The sequence below is a fragment of the Salvelinus alpinus genome, chromosome 1 (assembly GCF_045679555.1).
Source record: "Salvelinus alpinus chromosome 1, SLU_Salpinus.1, whole genome shotgun sequence".
NCBI classification, from domain to species: domain Eukaryota; kingdom Metazoa; phylum Chordata; class Actinopteri; order Salmoniformes; family Salmonidae; genus Salvelinus; species Salvelinus alpinus.
The window spans coordinates 27142978-27165860 of NC_092086.1; the positions used below are offsets into that span (position 1 = coordinate 27142978).

The following is a 22883-nucleotide window of genomic DNA, read 5'->3' on the forward strand; positions in this document are numbered from 1 at the left end:
TGGCACACAAGCAATCACTCACAATCACACACGAGATGACAGATGGGAGTTCAATGGTGTGTGTGTGTACATGTGTGAGAACACCACATACAACTGTTGAACTTGTTGGCACACAAGCAATCACACACAATCACACACACACACACACACACACACACACACACACACACACACACACACACACACACACACACACACACACACACACACACACACACACACACACACACACACACACACACACACACACACACACACACACACACACACACACACACACACACACACACACACACACACACACACACTACTCCCATCTGTCATCTCGTCTTCCCCCCAATTTGATATGTTCTTTGTGTAGACTATACTAAAACATAACCACTCCTCCTCCTTCCTCCTTCCTCTGTTCCCTCACTCTCACTGCCTTCCTGTCTTCTCCTCACTCACACATATCCAAATAATCTTTATCCCTCTCTCCTCTCTTTTCCCTCTTTTGCTCCCTCACTTCTCCTTACTCACTCCTCTAGTGTGCCCTGGCTCTCTCTCTACCCCCTCCCTCCTGTCTCACTCACACCATCTCTCTCTTTCAATTTCTCTCTCTCTCTCCCTCTCTCTCTGTCTTAACCCCCTCCCTCTCTAAATCTCTCTTTTTCGCTCTCTCCATCCTCTCTGTCTCTGTCTTTCTCTCGGTTCATTCTGTTTCTCTCTCAATCACACATGCATGCAGCATCTTCCCTCCCCACATACTTTCTCTCTCAACTCTCCTCCTCCTCTCTCCCTCCTCCTCTCTCCCTCTGTCACACACACATATCACCTCTTATCTTCCCGTCCGTGTCGTCTGTGTCTCAACATCTGTCTCTCTCACACAGACACTTACAGCCTCTTCTCCCCTCTCTGTCTCCCTCTCTCTTCTTCTCTCTCTCACTCAGACACGCACAAACGCTCGCGCAACCCCAGCTTCAACACATACCACACACTCATGCCGACTGGCACCCAAGGACAGAGCACCCTCACTCTCTCTCCCTCTCCCTCTCCCTCTCTCCCTCCCTCCCTCCCTCTCTATCTCTCTCGCTCTCTCCCTTTCTCTGTCTCAGTACTGCTGTCTGGGTCTGTGAGAGTGTGTGTGTTTCTGGGCTTCCCCGACTCCGAGCCGAGCTCACACACTCCTGAGCATTTGAGGACGAGGACCAGGAGGAAGAGGAGGGCCATGGAGCACAGCCACATCTTCACCCTCCTTTCCCCCCCCAACAGCAGTGCCTGGAGCCCGGGGCAGCAGCTGGCCGACACTCCCCAGGGTTGCCCCCTTGGACCACTGCCCGTCATCTACTACAGCGCCCTGCTCTGCCTCGGCCTGCCCGGTAAGAGGGACAGGGGGGAGAGGATGGATTAGAGAGAGTGTGTGTGTGTGTGTATTATTTGTGTGTGTGTGTGTGTGTTGTTCCTGTCTTACTACGTATATGTATTTTTTGTGAATATGTATTTGTTTGTGTTTGTATGACAGTGTGTGTGTGTTTGCTCTACTCTAAGTGAGTGTGTGTTTGTGTTGGAAGTCTGTGTTTTGTGCTCAGCTGCTCTAGTCATTAATTTATATCTCACATTGACCTTGTCTTATCTGTGTGCTCGAGTGTGTGTGCATGTGTCTGTGCCAGTGTGTGTGTGTGCCCACACACAAACACAGAACTACTTGTGTGTGTGTGTGTGTGTGTGTGTGTGTGTGTGTGTGTGTGTGTGTGTGTGTGTGTGTGTGTGTGTGTGTGTGTGTGTGTGTGTGTGTGTGTGTGTGTGTGTGTGTGTGTGTGTGTGTGTGTGTGTGTGTGTGTGTGTGTGTGTGTGTGTGTGTGTGTGTGTGCGCCTGCACGTCGGTCTGTTGGATCAACAGAGATAAAAGCCAGACAAATGAAAAAAAGGGATGAAATGTTATTTTCTGTTACTCAGCTCAAATTTCACCTCTTTTAAATCATCCGGCTTCTATTCACCCAGTGAATTACAATGATGTGAAGGATTTATCCAGGTGATGACTGGTCCTGAAATGTGACTATTTCCTACGTAGACGTGACCTCTAGGACATAATGTAGGACTGTCTTTCGTACGCAGATGCCAACTCTAGGACATAATGTGGGATTGTCTTTCCTACACAGACACGGCTCTCTGGCCTCTAGGACATACTGTGTGTTAACCGGCTCTCTGACCTCTGAAAGGTATTGATGCATCCCAGTCATGTCTGATCCAAAGACGTATGTGACAGTTCAGACCTGGGCAGATAGCTTGACTGTAATATGTGTTTAGAGTAAAACACATTGTGCCTGGAGAACTACTTGTCTGTGTTATAGCTGCGGGTAGACACACTTAAATGAACACACTGTACCATTAGTCTGGACGGAGACTGCCGTGGCTTTCAGGTGCATAGCCTACGAGCCATCGTGTTGTTGGGTTACTTACAGTACTTCATCGTTTCTGTAAAGACTTATTGGTGAGTTCATTCACAAGACAGATTTTATATGTCTGCTTCCCTGCTGTGTGGTCTATGGATGGACACTTACCCAGTCTGGGCAACAGGGTCTCATTAGAATGTGGCAAAATAGTGACATTTAACCACTGTAATTACAGTGCATTCGGAAAGTATTCAGACCCCTTGACTTTTTCCACATTTTGTTATGTTACAGCCTTATTTTAAAATGTATTTAAAAAAATCCTCATCAATCTACTCACAATACCCCATAATGACAAAGCAAAAACATGTTTTAAGAAATTGTTGTAAATGTATTAATAAAAGTATTCAGACCCTTTACTCAGTACTTTGTGAAAGCACCTTTGGCAGCGATTACAGCCTCATATCTTCTTGGGTATGAAGCTACAAGCTTGGCACACCTGTATTTGGAGAGTTTTTCCCATTCTTCTCTGCAGATCCTCTCAAGCTCTGTCGGGTTGGATGGGGAACGTCGCTGCACAGCTATTTTCAGGTCTCTCCAGAGATGTTCGATCCGGTTCAAGTCCGGGCTCTGGCTGGGTCACTCAAGAACATTCAGAGACTTGTTCCAAAGCCACTCCTGCGTTGTCTTGGCTGTGTGCTTAGGGTTGTTGTCCTGTTGGAATGTGAACCTTCGCCCCAGTCTGAGGTCCTGAGAGCTCTGGAGCAGGTTTTCATCAAGGATCTCTCTGTACTTTGCTCCGCTGAAAAAAACATCCCCACAGCATGATTCTGCCACCACCATGCTTCACCGTAGGGATGGTGCCAGGTTTCCTCCAGACATGACGCTTGACATTCATGCTAAAGAGTTCAATCTTGGTTTCATCAGACCAGAGAATCTTATAGAGTCCTTTAGGTGCCCTTTGGCAATCTTCAAGCAGGCTGTCATGTGACTTTTACTGAGGAGTGGCTTCGGTCTGGCCACTCTACCATAAAGGCCTGATTGGTGGAGTGCTGCAGAGATGGTTGTCCATCTGGAAGGTTCTGCCATCTCCACAGAGGAACTGTGGAGCTCGATCAGAGTGACCATCGGGTTCTTGGTCACCTCCCTGACCAAGGCCCTTCTCCCCCGATTGCTCAGTTTGGCCGGGCGGCCAGCTCTAGGAAGATTCTTGGTGGTTCCAAACTTCTTCCGTTTAAGAATGATCGAGGCCACTGTGTTCTTGGGGACCTTCAATGCTGCAGACATTTTTGGTACGCTTCCCCAGGTCTGTGTCTCGACACAATTCTGTCTCGGCGCGCTACAGACAATTCCTTCGACCTAATGGCTTGGTTTTTGCTATGACAACTGTGGGACCTTATATAGCCAGGTTTGTGCCTTTCCAAATCATGTCCAATCAATTTAATTTACTACAGGTGGACTACCATCAAGTTGTAGAAACATCTCAATAATGATCAATGGAAACAGGATGCACCTGAGCTCAATTTTGAGTCTCATAGCAAATGGTCTGAATACTTATGTAAATAAGGTATTTTTAATACATTTGCAACAATTTCAAAAAACCTGTTTTCGCTTCATCATTATGGGGTATTGTGTGTAGATCGATGAGGGAAAAAATGTGAGGATAAGGCCGTAACGTAACAAAATGTGGAAAAAGTCAAGGGGTCTGAATACTTTCCGAATGCACTGTATATGTCCCATATTACCCCTGGTCTGGTTCTGTGTGTTGTGGCGGCTACAGAGCGAGAGGGAGAGAGAGGCTAGGGGTCAGGACAAATGCTGATGTCCAATCTATGATTAAAGTCTATGTTCTGCCCTTGAGGCGATAGCAGATATATTCACTCTGCTTCAGCTGCAGACCAGAACTTCACCTCAATTTGTTTCAACAGGGAAAAAAGATTGTAACCCTCAATTCTAAAGCTATTACCCTACGTTCTTTAATGTATTATATTGCAGTTTTATTTTCAACATTGCATGTTTTAAATGCGTTCACTAAAAGAGGTTATTGCACTCAGTGCTAGTTTTAAGTAGAGTGTGGAGTGAAATGACTGGCCCTTATTCTGAGCAGAAATACTGTGATCTGTGTTTGATAAGACTTTCATAAGGGATGTCCTACTTTCTATTACAATGGATCAGGAGGAAGAGATTTCAAGATGTACACTCTGTTCTCAATAAGGGAATCTGCAATGCAAAGTAATACAAGTGCTTTGTATGCCAAACTATCATAACAATGGTTCCTGCACGTCTCCTGCTGTCTTGAAGAAAGAAAGCCCCCTTTACCTTCTCAGGCTCCATTTTTCTGTTGGAAGGTAAATCTATATTATAGTAGCTGACCGCAATCAGTTATGTTTGCAGCCCTGCATGCTGAATCCTTGAAAGATGGAAGGAGTTGGAATATTCTGATTTTTAAATGGTTGATTTGTACTTGTTCTACTACAGTAGTTTTGCTGACATATCATTCCACCTGACCTGGACTGATGCTTGACTGTGATGTTCACTAGGAGTAATAGTATTGCTGCCTAGATACCTATTTGTCTGTGTTGTAGCTTGGGGTTAGTCGCACTCCCACTGAACACAGATGTCAATTCAACGTCTATTCCACGTTGGTTCAACGTAATTTTGATGAAATGACGTGGAAACAATATTGATTCAACCAGTGTTTTCCCAGTGGGATGTAATGAACACACTGTACCATTAGTCTGTTCTTACACTGCTGTGGGCTTTGGGTACGTATGTAAATCATCTGGTCTTCAGGTGACCTCAGGTCACTCAGGTGACAGTGACCTCGATGTAGAAAGACATAAAGAGAGAGGGATGGATAGATTTGAAGATGGAGGTAGAGAGAGAGTGCATGATGAGACGATGTGAGAAAGAGAATGTTATTTCTAGGACAAAGAGAAGAAGTGTTGAGGAAAAGATGTGCAAGTGACTTGAGGGTGAAACGTGAAACCGAGAATGAGAGAGATAACGAGGAAGAAGTTTAAAGAGAGAGGAAGATCAGGAGAGAAAGAGATGTGAGAAGGGAGAGAGAGGTAGATCAGGAGAGAGAGGTGAAGAGCCAGAGAAGGAGAGTGAGAGAAAGAGAAAGAGAGAGATGAAGAAGGAGAGAGAGGTGAAGTTGGAGGGAAAGAGAGAGAGAGGTGAAGTTGGAGGGAAAGAGAGAGAAAGGGGTGAAGAGGGAGAGGGAGAATGACAGAGCGATAGAACGACGTAGTGAGAGAACGACAGAGCGATAGAACGACGGAGTGAGAGAGGTGAACATGGAGAGCAAAAAGAGAGAAGTGAAAAAAAATTGATAGAGAAATTAGAAGAGAAAGAGAGAAGTGAAGAGAGAGAACGACAGAGAGAGGGAGAGAGATTAATAACAGCGGAGTCAGTGAAGTGGCACCCTGAGACCTGAGTGAGGAAGCCAGGCGACAAAGCTATGACGAATTGCCACCTATTTAATTAATCGCTCACCCGTTCTTAACGGGCGCTCTCTCTCTCTGCCTCACGAGGCTGCTGCTCTATGGGAACAAAACCAGCGTCTTCGGGCTGTCGTGTTCAGGCTGCAGCAAACATCACAGTACCCTACAGTACCACAACACTGGGCCGGGGAAGTGTTATAGTCTGTGTCTATGCTTATGTGTGACTAACAGGGATGAAACTTTTCTGTTGTTGTATTGAAGTTATGGTTTGTAGCCTAGGCAAAGTAATGAAACACACACATAAGTCTAGGTATAGTTACAGCATAGTTAGGTGTCATAAAAATTATTCAGGACTTTTATGTGGTGGTTGTGGAAATGAAATAATGTCTTCTTATACCATAGATAGTTTGACCGTCTCTACTGCATGTTATTGAGAGGACATCATTTTTGGGGGATTCGTGTTTATGGTTGGTGTTACCTAGCCTGGCTAGACCACACAAAAGCACAATGTTCAGTCCTGGTGTAGCCAGGCTAGGTCATACCATGAGGAATATCTGAAACAGTGTTCAGTCCTGGTGTAGCCAGGCTAGGTCATACCATGAGGAATATCTGAAACAGTGTTGAGTCCTGGTGTAGCCAGGCTAGGTCATACCATGAGGAATATCTGAAACAGTGTTCAGTCCTGGTGTAGCCAGGCTAGGTCATACCATGAGGAATATCTGAAACAGTGTTCAGTCCTGGTGTAGCCAGGCTAGGTCATACCATGAGGAATATCTGAAACAGTGTTCAGTCCTGGTGTAGCCAGGCTAGGTCATACCATGAGGAATATCTGAAACAGTGTTCAGTCCTGGTGTAGCCAGGCTAGGTCATACCATGAGGAATATCTGAAACAGTGTTGAGTCCTGGTGTAGCCAGGCTAGGTCATACCATGAGGAATATCTGAAACAGTGTTCAGTCCTGGTGTAGCCAGGCTAGGTCATACCATGAGGAATATCTGAAACAGTGTTCAGTCCTGGTGTAGCCAGGCTAGGTCATACCATGAGGAATATCTGAAACAGTGTTCAGTCCTGGTGTAGCCAGGCTAGGTCATACCATGAGGAATATCTGAAACAGTGTTGAGTCCTGGTGTAGCCAGGCTAGGTCATACCATGAGGAATATCTGAAACAGTGTTCAGTCCTGGTGTAGCCAGGCTAGGTCATACCATGAGGAATATCTGAAACAGTGTTCAGTCCTGGTGTAGCCAGGCTAGGTCATACCATGAGGAATATCTGAAACAGTGTTGAGTCCTGGTGTAGCCAGGCTAGGTCATACCATGAGGAATATCTGAAACAGTGTTCAGTCCTGGTGTAGCCAGGCTAGGTCATACCATGAGGAATATCTGAAACAGTGTTCAGTCCTGGTGTAGCCAGGCTAGGTCATACCATGAGGAATATCTGAAACAGTGTTGAGTCCTGGTGTAGCCAGGCTAGGTCATACCATGAGGAATATCTGAAACAGTGTTCAGTCCTGGTGTAGCCAGGCTAGGTCATACCATGAGGAATATCTGAAACAGTGTTCAGTCCTGGTGTAGCCAGGCTAGGTCATACCATGAGGAATATCTGAAACAGTGTTGAGTCCTGGTGTAGCCAGGCTAGGTCATACCATGAGGAATATCTGAAACAGTGTTCAGTCCTGGTGTAGCCAGGCTAGGTCATACCATGAGGAATATCTGAAACAGTGTTCAGTCCTGGTGTAGCCAGGCTAGGTCATACCATGAGGAATATCTGAAACAGTGTTCAGTCCTGGTGTAGCCAGGCTAGGTCATACCATGAGGAATATCTGAAACAGTGTTCAGTCCTGGTGTAGCCAGGCTAGGTCATACCATGAGGAATATCTGAAACAGTGTTCAGTCCTGGTGTAGCCAGGCTAGGTCATACCATGAGGAATATCTGAAACAGTGTTCAGTCCTGGTGTAGCCAGGCTAGGTCATACCATGAGGAATATCTGAAACAGTGTTCAGTCCTGGTGTAGCCAGGCTAGGTCATACCATGAGGAATATCTGAAACAGTGTTCAGTCCTGGTGTAGCCAGGCTAGGTCATACCATGAGGAATATCTGAAACAGTGTTATACTAGGTCCTACAGCTATACACTCTTAGAAGAAAGGGTTCCAAAAGGGTTCTTCAGCTGTCCCCATAGGAGAACTCTTTTGGGCTCCAGGTACAACTCTTTTTGGATCCAGGTAGAACATTTTTGGTGACATGTAGAACCCTCTGTAGAAAGGGTTCTACCTGGAACTAAAAGGGTTCTTCAAAGGGTCATCCTATAGGGACAGCTGAAGAACCCTTTAAGGTTTTTTAAAGAGTTTATGCATGCACCATTGCAGCTGTTCTACTGCTGTTGCTCTCCAATGCCAATAACTCTGTAACTTTTTATTCACTACCAATTAACCAACGTCTCACCAGGGAGCAGCTCCTGTGGTTACTGTTAACAGAGTCCTGATGCATGTGTGTAGTCACTAGTTAGGTTGCCTACAGTCTTGTATACTGTATGTATACTGTATTTAGTCAGGGAGTTTGGTGTATGTATACTCTATGTACTCAAGGAGTTTGGTGTGTGTATACTGTATGTAGTCAGAGAGTTTGGTGTGTGTATACTGTATGTAGTCAGGGAGTTTGGTGTATGTATACTGTATGTAGTCAGGGAGTTTGGTGTATGTATACTGTATGTAGTCAGGGAGTTTGGTGTATGTATACTGTATGTAGTCAGGGAGTTTGGTGTATGTATACTGTATGTAGTCAGGGAGTTTGGTGTATGTACTGTATACTGTATGTAGTCAGGGAGTTTGGTGTATGTATACTGTATGTAGTGAGGGAGTTTGGTGTATGTACTATATACTGTATGTAGTCAGGGAGTTTGATGTATGTATACTGCATGTAGTCAGGGAGTTTGGTGTATGTATACTGTATGTAGTCAGGGAGTTTGGTGTATGTATACTGTATGTATTCAGGGAGTTTGATGTATGTATACTGTATGTAGTCAGGGAGTTTGGTGTATGTATACTGTATGTAGTGAGGGAGTTTGGTGTATGTATACTGTATGTAGTCAGGGAGTTTTGTGTATGTATACTGTATGTAGTGAGGGAGTTTGGTGTATGTATACTGTATGTAGTCAGGGAGTTTTGTGTATGTATACTGCATGTAGTCAGGGAGTTTGATGTATGTATACTGTATGTAGTCAGGGAGTTTGATGTATGTATACTGCATGTAGTCAGGGAGTTTGGTGTATGTATACTGTATGTAGTCAGGGAGTTTGGTGTATGTATACTGCATGTAGTCAGGGAGTTTGATGTATGTATACTGTATGTAGTCAGGGAGTTTGATGTATGTATACTGCATGTAGTCAGAGAGTTTGGTGTATGTATACTGTATGTAGTCAGGGAGTTTGGTGTATGTATACTGTATGTATTCAGGGAGTCTGGTGTATGTATACTGTATGTAGTCAGGGAGTTTGGTGTATGTATTCTGTATGTAGTCAGGGAGTTTGGTGTATGTATACTGTATGTAGTCAGGGAGTTTGGTGTATGTATTCTGTGTGTAGTCAGGGAGTTTGGTGTATGTATACTGTTTGTAGCCAGGGAGTTTGGTGTATGTATACTGTATGTATTCAGGGAGTCTGGTGTATGTATACTGTATGTAATCAGGGAGTTTGGTGTATGTATACTGTATGTAGTCAGGGAGTTTGGTGTATGTACTGTATACTGTATGTAGTCAGGGAGTTTGGTGTATGTATACTGTATGTAGTGAGGGAGTTTGGTGTATGTACTATATACTGTATGTAGTCAGGGAGTTTGATGTATGTATACTGCATGTAGTCAGGGAGTTTGGTGTATGTATACTGTATGTAGTCAGGGAGTTTGGTGTATGTATACTGTATGTAGTCAGGGAGTTTGATGTATGTACTGTATACTGTATGTAGTCAGGGAGTTTGGTGTATGTATACTGTATGTAGTCAGGGAGTTTGGTGTATGTACTGTATACTGTATGTAGTCAGGGAGTTTGGTGTATGTATACTGTATGTAGTGAGGGAGTTTGGTGTATGTACTATATACTGTATGTAGTCAGGGAGTTTGATGTATGTATACTGTATGTAGTCAGGGAGTTTGGTGTATGTATACTGCATGTAGTCAGGGAGTTTGATGTATGTATACTGTATGTAGTCAGGGAGTTTGATGTATGTATACTGCATGTAGTCAGGGAGTTTGGTGTATGTATACTGTATGTAGTCAGGGAGTTTGGTGTATGTATACTGCATGTAGTCAGGGAGTTTGATGTATGTATACTGTATGTAGTCAGGGAGCTTGATGTATGTATACTGCATGTAGTCAGGGAGTTTGGTGTATGTATACTGTATGTAGTCAGGGAGTTTGGTGTATGTATACTGTATGTATTCAGGGAGTCTGGTGTATGTATACTGTATGTAGTCAGGGAGTTTGGTGTATGTATTCTGTATGTAGTCAGGGAGTTTGGTGTATGTATACTGTATGTAGTCAGGGAGTTTGGTGTATGTATTCTGTATGTAGTCAGGGAGTTTGGTGTATGTATACTGTTTGTAGCCAGGGAGTTTGGTGTATGTATACTGTATGTATTCAGGGAGTCTGGTGTATGTATACTGTATGTAGTCAGGGAGTTTGGTGTATGTATTATGTATGTAGTCAGGGAGTTTGGTGTATGTATACTGTATGTAGTCAGGGAGTTTGGTGTATGTATACTGTATGTAGTCAGGGAGTTTGGTGTATGTATACTGTTTGTAGCCAGGGAGTTTGGTGTATGTATACTGCATGTAGTCAGGGAGTTTGATGTATGTATACTGTATGTAGTCAGGGAGTTTGGTGTATGTATACTGCATGTAGTCAGGGAGTTTGATGTATGTATACTGTATGTAGTCAGGGAGTTTGGTGTATGTATACTGTATGTAGTCAGGGAGTTTGGTGTATGTATACTGTATGTAGTCAGGGAGTTTGGTGTATGTATACTGTTTGTAGCCAGGGAGTTTGGTGTATGCATACTGTATGTAGTCAGGGAGTTTGGTGTATGTATACTGTTTGTAGTCAGGGAGTTTGGTGTATGTATACTGTTTGTAGCCAGGGAGTTTTGTGTATGTATACTGTATGTAGTCAGGGAGTTTGGTGTATGTATACTGTTTGTAGCCAGGGAGTTTGGTGTATGTATACTGTATGTAGTCAGGGAGTTTGGTGTATGTATACTGTATGTAGTCAGGGAGTTTGGTGTATGTATACTGTATGTAGTCAGGGAGTTTGGTGTATGTACTGTATACTGTATGTAGTCAGGGAGTTTGGTGTATGTACTGTATACTGTATGTAGTCAGGGAGTTTGGTGTATGTATACAGTATGTAGTCAGGGAGTGTGGTGAATGTATTTATCTCTAATAAAGAGATTTTATATTTGGGTCATTGATCTGCTTGCCCCACTGGGTAGGTGTGCGTTGTTTGTGTGTGCATGACTGCGTGTGTGACAGGGAGAGAGGAGGATATGATGGAGGGAGAGAGAATGATAGGATGGAGGGAGAGAGGAGGATAGGATGGAGGGAGAGAGGAGGATAGGATGGATGGAGGGAGAGAGAAGGATAGGATGGAAGGAGAGAGGAGGATAGGATGGAGGGAGAGAGAGAGAAGGATAGGATGGAGGGAGAGAGGAGGATAGGATGGATGGAGAGAGAGAGAAGGATAGGATGGAGGGAGAGAGGAGGATAGGATGGATGGAGAGAGAGAGAAGGATAGGATGGAGGGAGAGAGGAGGATAGGATGGATGGAGAGAGAGAGAAGGATAGGATGGAGGGAGAGAGGAGGATAGGATGGAGGGAGAGAGAGAGAAGGATAGGATGGAGGGAGAGAGAGAGAAGGATAGGATTTAGAAAGAGAGGAGGATAGGATGGAGGGAGAGAGAGAGAAGGATAGGATGGAGGGAGAGAGGAGGATAGGATGGATGGAGGGAGAGAGAAGGATAGGATGGAGGGAGAGAGGAGGATAGGATGGAGGGAGAGAGGGAGAGAGAAGGATAGGATGGATGGAGGGAGAGAGAAGGATAGGATGGAGGGAGAGAGGAGGATAGGATGGAGGGAGAGAGGAGGATAGGATGGATGGAGGGAGAGAGAAGGATAGGATGGAGGGAGAGAGGAGGATAGGATGGAGGGAGAGAGGAGGATAGGATGGATGGAGGGAGAGAGAAGGATAGGATGGAAGGAGAGAGGAGGATAGGATGGAGGGAGAGAGAGAGAAGGATAGGATGGAGGGAGAGAGAAGGATAGGATGGAGGGAGAGAGGAGGATAGGATGGAGGGAGAGAGAAGGATAGGATGGAGGGAGAGAGGAGGATAGGATGGAGGGAGAGAGGAGGATAGGATGGAGGGAGAGAGTAGGATAGGATGGAGGGAGAGAGGAGGATAGGATGGAGAGAGGGAGGGAGGAGGATATGATGGAGGGAGAGAGAGAGAAGGATAGGATGGAGGGAGAGAGGAGGATAGGATGGATGGAGAGAGAGAGAAGGATAGGATGGAGGGAGAGAGGAGGATAGGATGGATGGAGGGAGAGAGAAGGATAGGATGGAAGGAGAGAGGAGGATAGGATGGATGGAGAGAGAGAGAAGGATAGGATGGAGGGAGAGAGAGAGAAGGATAGGATGGAGGGAGAGAGAAGGATAGGATGGAGGGAGAGAGGAGGATAGGATGGATGGAGAGAGGAGGATAGGATGGAGGGAGAGAGAGAGAAGGATAGGATGGAGGGAGAGAGGAGGATAGGATGGAGGGAGAGAGAGAGAAGGATAGGATGGAGGGAGAGAGGAGGATAGGATGGATGGAGAGAGAGAGAAGGATAGGATGGAGGGAGAGAGAGAGAAGGATAGGATGGAGGGAGAGAGAAGGATAGGATGGAGGGAGAGAGGAGGATAGGATGGATGGAGAGAGGAGGATAGGATGGAGGGAGAGAGAGAGAAGGATAGGATGGAGGGAGAGAGAATGATAGGATGAGGGAAAGAGGAGGATAGGATGGAGGGAGGGAGAGAGAAGGATAGGATGGAGGGAGAGAGGAGGATAGGATGGATGGAGGGAGAGAGAAGGATAGGATGGAAGGAGAGAGGAGGATAGGATGGAGGGAGAGAGAGAGAAGGATAGGATGGAGGGAGAGAGAAGGATAGGATGGAGGGAGAGAGGAGGATAGGATGGAGGGAGAGAGAAGGATAGGATGGAGGGAGAGAGGAGGATAGGATGGAGGGAGAGAGGAGGATAGGATGGAGGGAGAGAGTAGGATAGGATGGAGGGAGAGAGGAGGATAGGATGGAGAGAGGGAGGGAGGAGGATATGATGGAGGGAGAGAGAGAGAAGGATAGGATGGAGGGAGAGAGGAGGATAGGATGGATGGAGAGAGAGAGAAGGATAGGATGGAGGGAGAGAGGAGGATAGGATGGATGGAGGGAGAGAGAAGGATAGGATGGAAGGAGAGAGGAGGATAGGATGGATGGAGAGAGAGAGAAGGATAGGATGGAGGGAGAGAGAGAGAAGGATAGGATGGAGGGAGAGAGAAGGATAGGATGGAGGGAGAGAGGAGGATAGGATGGATGGAGAGAGGAGGATAGGATGGAGGGAGAGAGAGAGAAGGATAGGATGGAGGGAGAGAGGAGGATAGGATGGAGGGAGAGAGAAGGATAGGATGGAGGGAGAGAGGAGGATAGGATGGATGGAGAGAGAGAGAAGGATAGGATGGAGGGAGAGAGAGAGAAGGATAGGATGGAGGGAGAGAGAAGGATAGGATGGAGGGAGAGAGGAGGATAGGATGGATGGAGAGAGGAGGATAGGATGGAGGGAGAGAGAGAGAAGGATAGGATGGAGGGAGAGAGAATGATAGGATGAGGGAAAGAGGAGGATAGGATGGAGGGAGGGAGAGAGAAGGATAGGATGGAGGGAGAGAGGAGGATAGGATGGAGGGAGAGAGGAGGATAGGATGGATGGAGGGAGAGAGAAGGATAGGATGGAGGGAGAGAGGAGGATAGGATGGAGGGAGAGAGAGAGAAGGATAGGATGGAGGGATAGAGAAGGATAGGATGGAAGGAGAGAGGATAGGATGGAGGGAGAGAGAGAGAAGGATAGGATGGAGGGAGAGAGAGAGAAGGATATGATGGAGGGAGAGAGGAGGATAGGATGGAAGGAGAGAGAGAGAAGGATAGGATGGAGGGAGAGAGAGAGAAGGATAGGATGGAGGGAGGGAGGAGGATAGGATGGAGGGAGGGAGGGAGGAGGATAGGATGGAGGGAGGGAGGAGGATAGGATGGATGGAGAGAGAGAGAAGGATAGGATGGAGGGAGAGAGGAGGATAGGATGGAGGGAGGGAGAGAGGAGGATAGGATGGAGGGAGAGAGGAGGATAGGATGGAGGGAGGGAGGAGGATAGGATGGATGGAGAGAGAGAGAAGGATAGGATGGAAGGAGGGAGAGAGAAGGATAGGATGGAGGGAGAGAGGAGGATAGGATGGAGGGAGGGAGGAGGATAGGATGGATGGAGAGAGAGAGAAGGATAGGATGGAGGGAGAGAGGAGGATAGGATGGAGGGAGGGAGGAGGATAGGATGGAAGGAGGGAGAGAGAAGGATAGGATGGAGGGAGAGAGGAGGATAGGATGGAGGGAGGGAGGAGGATAGGATGGATGGAGAGAGAGAGAAGGATAGGATGGAGGGAGAGAGGAGGATAGGATGGAGGGAGGGAGGGAGGAGGATAGGATGGAGGGAGGGAGGAGGATAGGATGGAGGGAGAGAGAGAGAAGGATAGGATGGAGGGAGGAGGAGGATAGGATGGAGGGAGAGAGAGAGAAGGATAGGATGGATGGAGGGAGGGAGGAGGATAGGATGGTGGGAGGGAGGAGGATAGGATGGTGGGAAGTGACGGTCATAGTGGACGAAGAACAAAGGGAAGGAAAAGTGACAGGAGGGATATCAGACGGGAGGGAGAAGACTCTCTTGTGTACTGCTGAAATGAAGAGAATGGAGGGAAGGAGGAGGAAAGGAGGATGTAGGGACCGGAGTTGACAGAGGGAAGGGACAGTGGCTTTGGGGACGGTCTCAGGAAGGAGGGAAAGAGGTGAGGCGTTGTCTGGGGAAATGATGGAGGGAAGAAGAGGAGGAAATAACCAGTGTTATATCCACCAGGCAGCGGCCTGTCAGGGAGGAGATGAGCCAGAGATGACAGGGGAGGAGGGAGGAGGGAGAGAGGGAAGAGAGAGGTGGGAAGATAGGTGTTTTTAATGCTGTTGACACAGTGACAGTTCTGACTGGTGTCGAAAGTGTATCCGTTACCCACATAAAAACCAACTAGGCAGTGTTAAGCTGTGAGAAACACTGAGGAAGGTGTACAGTATCCTTAAGGCTTGTTCAATACCGCACAGCACTGTTTAAAGGAGGACTTAGATCTCATTTGTCAATGTTTATGACTTAGAACTAATCATTAGGTAGTTGTGGAAAAGCTCTCAGGAACTGACATTCATCTCCCAATCTGCCGGCCATACCCGTCCTCTCATCCTACTCCTCCCCTTATTATCCTCTCTTTACATCCTCCCTCTCCCCCCTCTTCTTGTTGTTTACTTCATGGTTTCTCCCTCATCCTCCCCTACAAACCTCTGTCTCCCTCTCTGGTTCTATCATCTCCTATCCATCTTCTTGGTCTCTCTCTCTCTCTCTCTCTCTCTCTCTCTCTCTCTCTCTCTCTCTCTCTCTCTCTCTCTCTCTCTCTCTCTCTCTCTCTCTCTCTCTCTCTCTCTCTCTCTCTCTCTCTCTCTCTCTCTCTCTCTCTCTCTCTCTCTCTCCTCATCTCCAGGTTGCTATAGAGCTTCTATAGACAGTGGGAGCAGAGCAGGAGTTGAACAACAAGGTTTGGTTCAATAGACTGTGCTCTGAGGAATCTAAAGGTCTCATCAGGCAGTAGCACAACACTGCAGTGGCATCAATACAAACCTGGCCCAGCATCTCTTTCTCTGTCTACTCTCTCCTCTTCTCTCTTATTTGCTTTCTCTCTGTTTCTCTCTCTACAATTATTCTTAGCTTTTTTTCTCACTCTCTGCCTCTATTCTCACCCTCCCTCTCTCTCTCTCTCTCTCGCTCTCTCTCTCTCTCTCTCTCTAACTATCCTAGCCCTCTCTCTCTCTCTCTCTCTCTCTCTCCCACTATCCTAGCCCTCTCTCTCTCTCTTTCTAGGTTCCCCTCTCTATCTCTACCTCTATTGTCACTCTCTCTTTTTCATTCACTATCTCTGTCTTCACCCTCTCTCTCCTACTCTAAAATATTTATATTCTCCACCTCCATATCTCTCTTTAGGAATGTATTGATCTATGAAAGCACACAGCAGTGTATGGTTCAGTGTTAGTTCACGGGAGACGCGATAAAGAAATAAACTCAACATCTGTCTTGTAGATGGTACAAAGAATATTCTTAGAGAAAGGGTTGTACCTGGAATCAAAAAGTGTTTATTCTACAGGGACAGCCGAAGAACCACAGAACCCTTTCTTTCTAAGTGTATAGCCAAGATTGGATTGTAGATGTACAACATAAATAGACTGAATGGATTGGTGGATTGGTTGCTCAGTCTAATCAGACTCTTTGATAAGACAAAAGGGCAAATGTTTGTCATAAGGTTCAAAGTGCGTGTGACCTTTGAAACTGCCTTTTGATATTTCAATCATGCCTCTCTTTTCCTCCCACTCCCGTACCTCCTCCATCACTACCTCTCTTTTCATCCCACTCCCTTACCTCCTCCATCACTACCTCTCTTTTCATCCCACACCCTTACCTCCTCCATCACTACCTCTCTTTTCATCCCACTCCCTTACCTCCTCCATCACTACCTCTCTTTTCCTCCCAGTCCCTTACCTCCTCCATCACTACCTCTCTTTTCCTCCCACTCCCTTACCTCCTCCATCACTACCTCTCTTTCCCTCCCACTCCCTTACGTCCTCCATCACTACCTCTCTTTTCCTCCCACTCCCTTACCTCCTCCATCACTACCTCTCTTTTCCTCCCACTCCCTTACCTCCTCCATCACTACCTCTCTTTTCCTCCCACACCCTTACCTCCTCCATCACTACCTCTCTTTTCCTCCCACACCCTTACCTCCTCCATCACTACCTCTCTTTTCCTCCCACTCCCTTACCTCCTCCATCACTACCTCTCTTTTCATTCACATCTTCTCTCTCTCCATTAAACTATATCTGCCTCTCCTCTCCCCTTTGCTCTCAATCAACCTCTCACCTAACCTTTACCTACCTCATCTTACACTCCTTCAACTTTCTCTCCTACTTTCTTTCTAACCTTCTCTCTATTCTGTCCCTCCCCTCTTATTTCTCACTCTCTCTCCTTCTCCTTCTCTCTCTCTTTCAATTTTTGTCTCTCTCTCTCTCTCTCTCTCTCTCTCTCTCTCTCTCTCTCTCTCTCTCTCTCTCTCTCTCTCTCTCTCTCTCTCTCTCTCTCTCTCTCTCTCTCTCTCTCTCTCTCTCTCTCTCTCTCTCTCGCTCTCTCTCTCTCTCTCTCTCTCTCTCTCTCTCTCTCTCTCTCTCTCTCTCTCTCTCTCTCTCTCTCTCTCTCTCTCTCTCTCTCTCTCTCTCTCTCTCTCTCTCTCTCTCTCTCTCTCTCTCTCTCTCTCTCTCTCTCTCTCTCTCACACACACACACACAACACGTCCACCAGACTGATTAACCTGACTCCCTCAGATATGCAGCCTGAGTCAAACTTCAATTTCCTCATCATCCAAAAAATGTAATTGCAAGTCTTTACTCTCATTTCATTTCTCTTCATTTTCATCATTCCTTTCTCTTTTCAAATTTTAACTCTCTTTTTCTGTGTAGCAATACCAGGCCCGGGGTGTAGATTGCGGCATCTGTCTGACAGAAGACTGCATGAAATAGGGTGCTATTTGGGAGGCAGCCATAGTGTGGCATCACCTAATGTATTTACCTCTTCTTTCTGCGGGGTTAAACTGTGCCTCTCCTGTCTTCTCCTCCGCCGGACCAAGGGGGTTTGTTTCTACACCTCCTTTTTAGTGGGGATGACTCAGCATCATTACACACCTCGGGAGCACTATGTGTCTCAGTCTGGGTGTGTGTGTGTGTGTGTGCATGTCAGTGTGTGCATCAAAGTATGTTTGTGTATCAGAGTGTGTGTGTATCGTTCCCCCCCCCCCTCCTCCTCCCCCAACTATGTAATTGGCCTCGTCCCCTGTTATATTAAAGAAGCAGCAGAGTAGAGAGACGCACAAACACATGTGGCAACAGCCCCCATTCTCTCTCTCTCCCTTTCTCTCTCTCTCTCTCTCTCTCTCTCTCTCTCTCTCTCTCTCTCTCTCTCTCTCTCTCTTCCCCCATTCTCTCTCTCTCCCTTTCTCTCTCTCTCTCTCTCTCTCTCCCCCATTCTCTCTCTCTCCCATTCTCCATTCCCCCCCCCCCCACACAGGTCATTCTAATCCCAACTCAGTTGGAGACAGATCAGGCTGCCCTCATCTCCAGCCTATTTCTCCCAGCGTCATGGTTACACATCAGGGGAGATGAGACAGAGGGAAGAGAAAGGTGAAAAGGGAGAGAGACAGAGACATAGAGAGAGAGAGGCAGTTGTTCTTAGATTTTAATATTTTGAGAGACTTTGAATTTGAGAATTTGAGAGAGAGAGAGAGAACCACAGAAAGAGACACCGTGGGAGAGAGAGAAAGAAAGCACAGGGGAAGCACTTTGTGGTTGTTGTCTGTTTTATTCCCAGTCTGTCATCATCCCTCCCTCCCCTGGTAGAGATGGTTCCCTCCTGGACCGAGCCGCATGTCGACTAGAGCCACCCTGCTGCCCAACCCTGCTGCCCAACCCTGCTGCCCAACCCTGCTGCCCAACCCTGCCTGCCCAACCCTGCTGCCCAACCCTGCTGCCCAACCCTGCTGCCCAACCCTGCTGCCCAACCCTGCCTGCCCAACCCTGCTGCCCAACCCTGCTGCCCAACCCTGTTGCCCAACCCTGCTGCCCAACCCTGCTGCCCAACCCTGTTGCCCAACCCTGCTGTCCAACCCTGCTGCCCAACCCCAGCTCCATAGGCACAGGCTGCATCCCAAATGGCACATGGCCCCGTTCAAAGTAGTGCACTATACAGGGGATAGGGTGCCATTTGGGATGTACACAGAGACAGAGAGCAGCAGTCAATTGAAATGAATGGGCCGTCCAGTGGAGGCTGGCTGTGGCTAAATGGAAATGTCAAGCGCACATCCGATTCCCTTTGTCCGTCTGTTCAAGTCCCTGTCTCACTAGGGAGTGCCTGGCTTTTCACTGAATAATACCATGGCCACGGAAAAACACCCCATTTCAATTCTGCATATGGTCATCCCTCTTTAGAGGTAGATGGAGAAAGAGGGCTGGATAGAGAGAGAGAGAGGGAGATAGATGAAGAAAGAGGGCTGGATAGAGAGAGAGAGAGAGAGAGAGAGAGAGAGAGAGAGAGAAGGAGATAGATGGAGAAAGAGGGCTGGATAGAGAGAGAGAGGGAGAAGGAGATAGATGGAGAGGGAGAGGTTAGAGGATTATTATGTGAGGAATCCATTGCGTGGGATTTGCTGGCATCTTCTAATGTCTCTCCCCTGGTGGCTCAAGGCTTAGCGACACACTTTGATACACATAAACACACAGAGACTCAGAGACACACAGGAGCAAGGAGAGGAACCACCTGGTTATGCTTTCAGGTACTACAGACAGACAGACAGACAGACAGACAGACAGACAGACAGACAGACAGACAGACAGACAGACAGACAGACAGACAGACAGACAGACAGACAGACAGACAGACAGACAGACAGACAGACAGACAGACAGACAGACAGACAGACAGACAGACAGACAGACAGACAGACAGACAGACAGACAGACAGACAGACAGACAGACAGACAGACATTTATACAGTACACACATACACAGAGAGTGTAGGATGAGATAGTAGAGCGAGAGACATTTAACTTTCCACTCTGGAACAACATACGTAGCATAATCAAGTGAAGTTCAACAACAAAAACAATTGAGTGGCTAGATGAGTGTCCGGGAGGCTGACTGGTGAGTGATCAGCAGCACACAGGATGGGATCGGCTGGATTATCCCATTACACTTGGAGAGGAGAGAGAACCTGAAATGCTGCAAAGCAAACTGATCATGTGTGTGCGTGTGCATGTGTGTGTGTGTGTGTGTGTGTGTGTGTGTGTGTGTGTGTGTGTGTGTGTGTGTGTGTGTGTGTGTGTGTGTGTGTGTGTGTGTGTGTGTGTGTGTGTGTGTGTGTGTGTGTGTGTGTGTGTGTGTGTGTGTGTGTGTGTGTGTGTGTGTGTGTGTGTGTGCCCGCATGCTCATGTGCCTGGGCATCTCCGCCTGCATCTGACAAGGACATCTTTAGTCATTATCTGGAGCCTGCTTTGTCATTAGTAATCAGCTGATAGCAGAGAGGTGTGACATGTGATGGACCAGACTCTGAGCTGCCATCTTTAATCCAATCCCACGTCTATTACCAGACAGACTGGGAGAAAGAGAGAGGGGGAGAGAGAGATAGAAGGAGAGAGGTGGGGGAGATAGAGATAGAAGGAGAGAGAGAGAGGGAGAGAGAGAGGTGGGGGAGAGAGAGATAGAAGGAGAGAGACAGAGGGAGAGAGAGAGGTGGGGGAGAGAGATAGAAGGAGAGAGACAGAGGGAGAGAGAGAGGTGGGGGAGAGAGAGATAGAAGGAGAGAGAGAGGGAGAGAGAGAGGTAGGGGAGAGAGAGATAGAAGGAGAGAGACAGAGGGAGAGAGAGGTGGGGGAGAGAGAGATAGAAGGAGAGAGAGAGAGGGAGAGAGAGAGGTGGGGGAGAGAGAGATAGAAGGAGAGAGACAGAGGGAGAGAGAGAGGTGGGGGGAGAGAGATAGAAGGAGAGAGACAGAGGGAGAGAGAGAGGTGGGGGGAGAGAGATAGAAGGAGAGAGAGAGGGAGAGAGAGAGGTGGGGGGAGAGAGATAGAAGGAGAGAGACAGAGGGAGAGAGAGAGGTGGGGGGAGAGGCACCACAGACCTCTTTCATCTAGCTAGATGCCCTGTGACATGTGCTAAGTGCATTGATGTTTCTGTGACAATGCAAATCAATGTCAGAAATGTCATGGACAGACATACAGCAGCTTTATCTACAGCAAAAGAACAAAGAGGTATGAATGTTGCCTGGTTGCTTCAACACACATCATTGGAAACAGACATTTTGGATGTAAAGGGAAACTTCTGATTTAATCAACAGAGCTCGCTTGGTTACAGAAGCACAGATCTTGACAGCTGTTGACAGCTTGCACATGTTCTCTTTACGCTTAAGGCTACTTCCAAATTCTCCACTTTTCTCCCAGAGTGTACACTTGTATACTCATACTCACTTTATACCATCATGAGGTACAATGCAGTTTCCCACACACATGTACTTACACATGTACACACGCATGACCAGTGAACTTGTTGACACACACACACCCACACACACACACACACACACACACACACACACACACACACACACACACACACACACACACACACACACACACACACACACACACACACACACACACACACACACACACACACACACACACACACACACACACACACACACACACACACACACACACACACACACACACAGTTGGTTTTACCTTAGTAACAGCAGGCTAAATCATATTGACCCCTTTGTGTCCACGTTTCTCCTACTACTGGCAGAGAGTCCCAGGAAGAGGGGGGGGGGGGAGGGAATAATAGAAAACTGTGATTGTCCCAGCACGACAGAGGGAGGGAGGGATGCAGGGAGGGAGAGATGGAGGGAGGGAGAGATGGAGGGAGAGAGGGAGGGGGCCGAAGTTATAGAAAACTGTGATTATCCCTCACATCTTGCTCATGAACAATTCACCATGGCCCAGCACGACCCTTAGGAAGGGTGGGAGGGAGGGAGTGAGACTGGGAGAAAATTATAGAAAACTGTGATTGTCCCTCCATGTCCCCTGAGTCATTCCCCATGCTCCATCAAAGACAGAAGGGAGGGACAGAAGGAGGGAGGAAATAAGGAATGTGAGGGAGGGAGTTAGAGAGCAAAGAAAGAGGTGAATGAGGAGGGAAGGAGAAGTAAAAAGGGAGAGAAAAGATGGAAGAAGAAGCAAGGAAATGTCACGCCTTGACCTTAGAGATCCTTTTTATTGTCTATTTGGTTAGGTCAGGGTGTGACTAGGGTGGGCAATCTCTGTTTTCTATTTCTTTGTTGGCCTGGTATGGTTCCCAATCAGAGGCAGCTGTCTATCATTGTCTCTGATTGGGGATTATACTTAGGCAGCCTTTTTCCACCTGTAGAGTGTGGGATTTTGTTTTTGTACTGTTGCTTTCCAGCCCTACAGAACTGTGCGGTTCGTTTTGTATTTGTTGTTTTTTCGGTGTCATCAATAAAATAAAGATGTACGCCTACGACGCTGCACCTTGGTCCAATCCTTCCATCGACGAGCGTAACAGGAAAATAAAAGAAAGAGTGAAGGTGTGAGGAGAGGAGGAAGAATCAAGAGGGGGAGGACAATACAGAGGGAGAGAGAGGGTGGTGTCCTTGGACTGTTTATCTGGGCCAGCAGGAGCCTCAACGACTCAGCAAGGCCGTGACGGTGCGCTGTCATTGTTCCCTGGTTTTGTTGTGGCGCCGTATATTATTATTTAATCGGGCTAACTAACAGACCCGCAAGTGCCACCTTGCAACTCAGCAGGTGGAGGGTGGAGGAGGTGAAGGATATGGGGAGAAATGGATGGAGGGAGGGAGCGAAGGATGAGGTTGAAAGGGGGAAGGGAGGAGGGAAGGAGAGAGGGAAGGTTGAGAGGAGAGGAGAGGAGAGGAGAGGAGAGGAGAGGAGAGGAGAGGAGAGGAGAGGAGAGGAGAGGAGAGGAGAGGAGAGGAGAGGAGAGGAGAGGAGAGGAGAGGAGAGGAGAGGAGAGGAGAGGAGAGGAGAAAATGGTCACAGGCAATATTTTACTACATATTGAGTGTCTTGG

General features: G+C 47.2%; 1 protein-coding gene across 1 annotated transcript in view; it reads left to right on the forward strand.

The window, feature by feature from the left end:
• Positions 1–490: 490 nt before the first annotated feature.
• The window catches only part of gpr139 (G protein-coupled receptor 139), a 28132-nt gene continuing 5739 nt past the window's right edge, over positions 491–22883 (forward strand). The window contains exon 1 of the mRNA XM_071395060.1: positions 491–1358. Within this exon, the coding sequence (XP_071251161.1) occupies positions 722–1358 (637 nt within the window). The 5' untranslated portion in view covers positions 491–721. The remainder of the gene's footprint in view (positions 1359–22883) is intronic.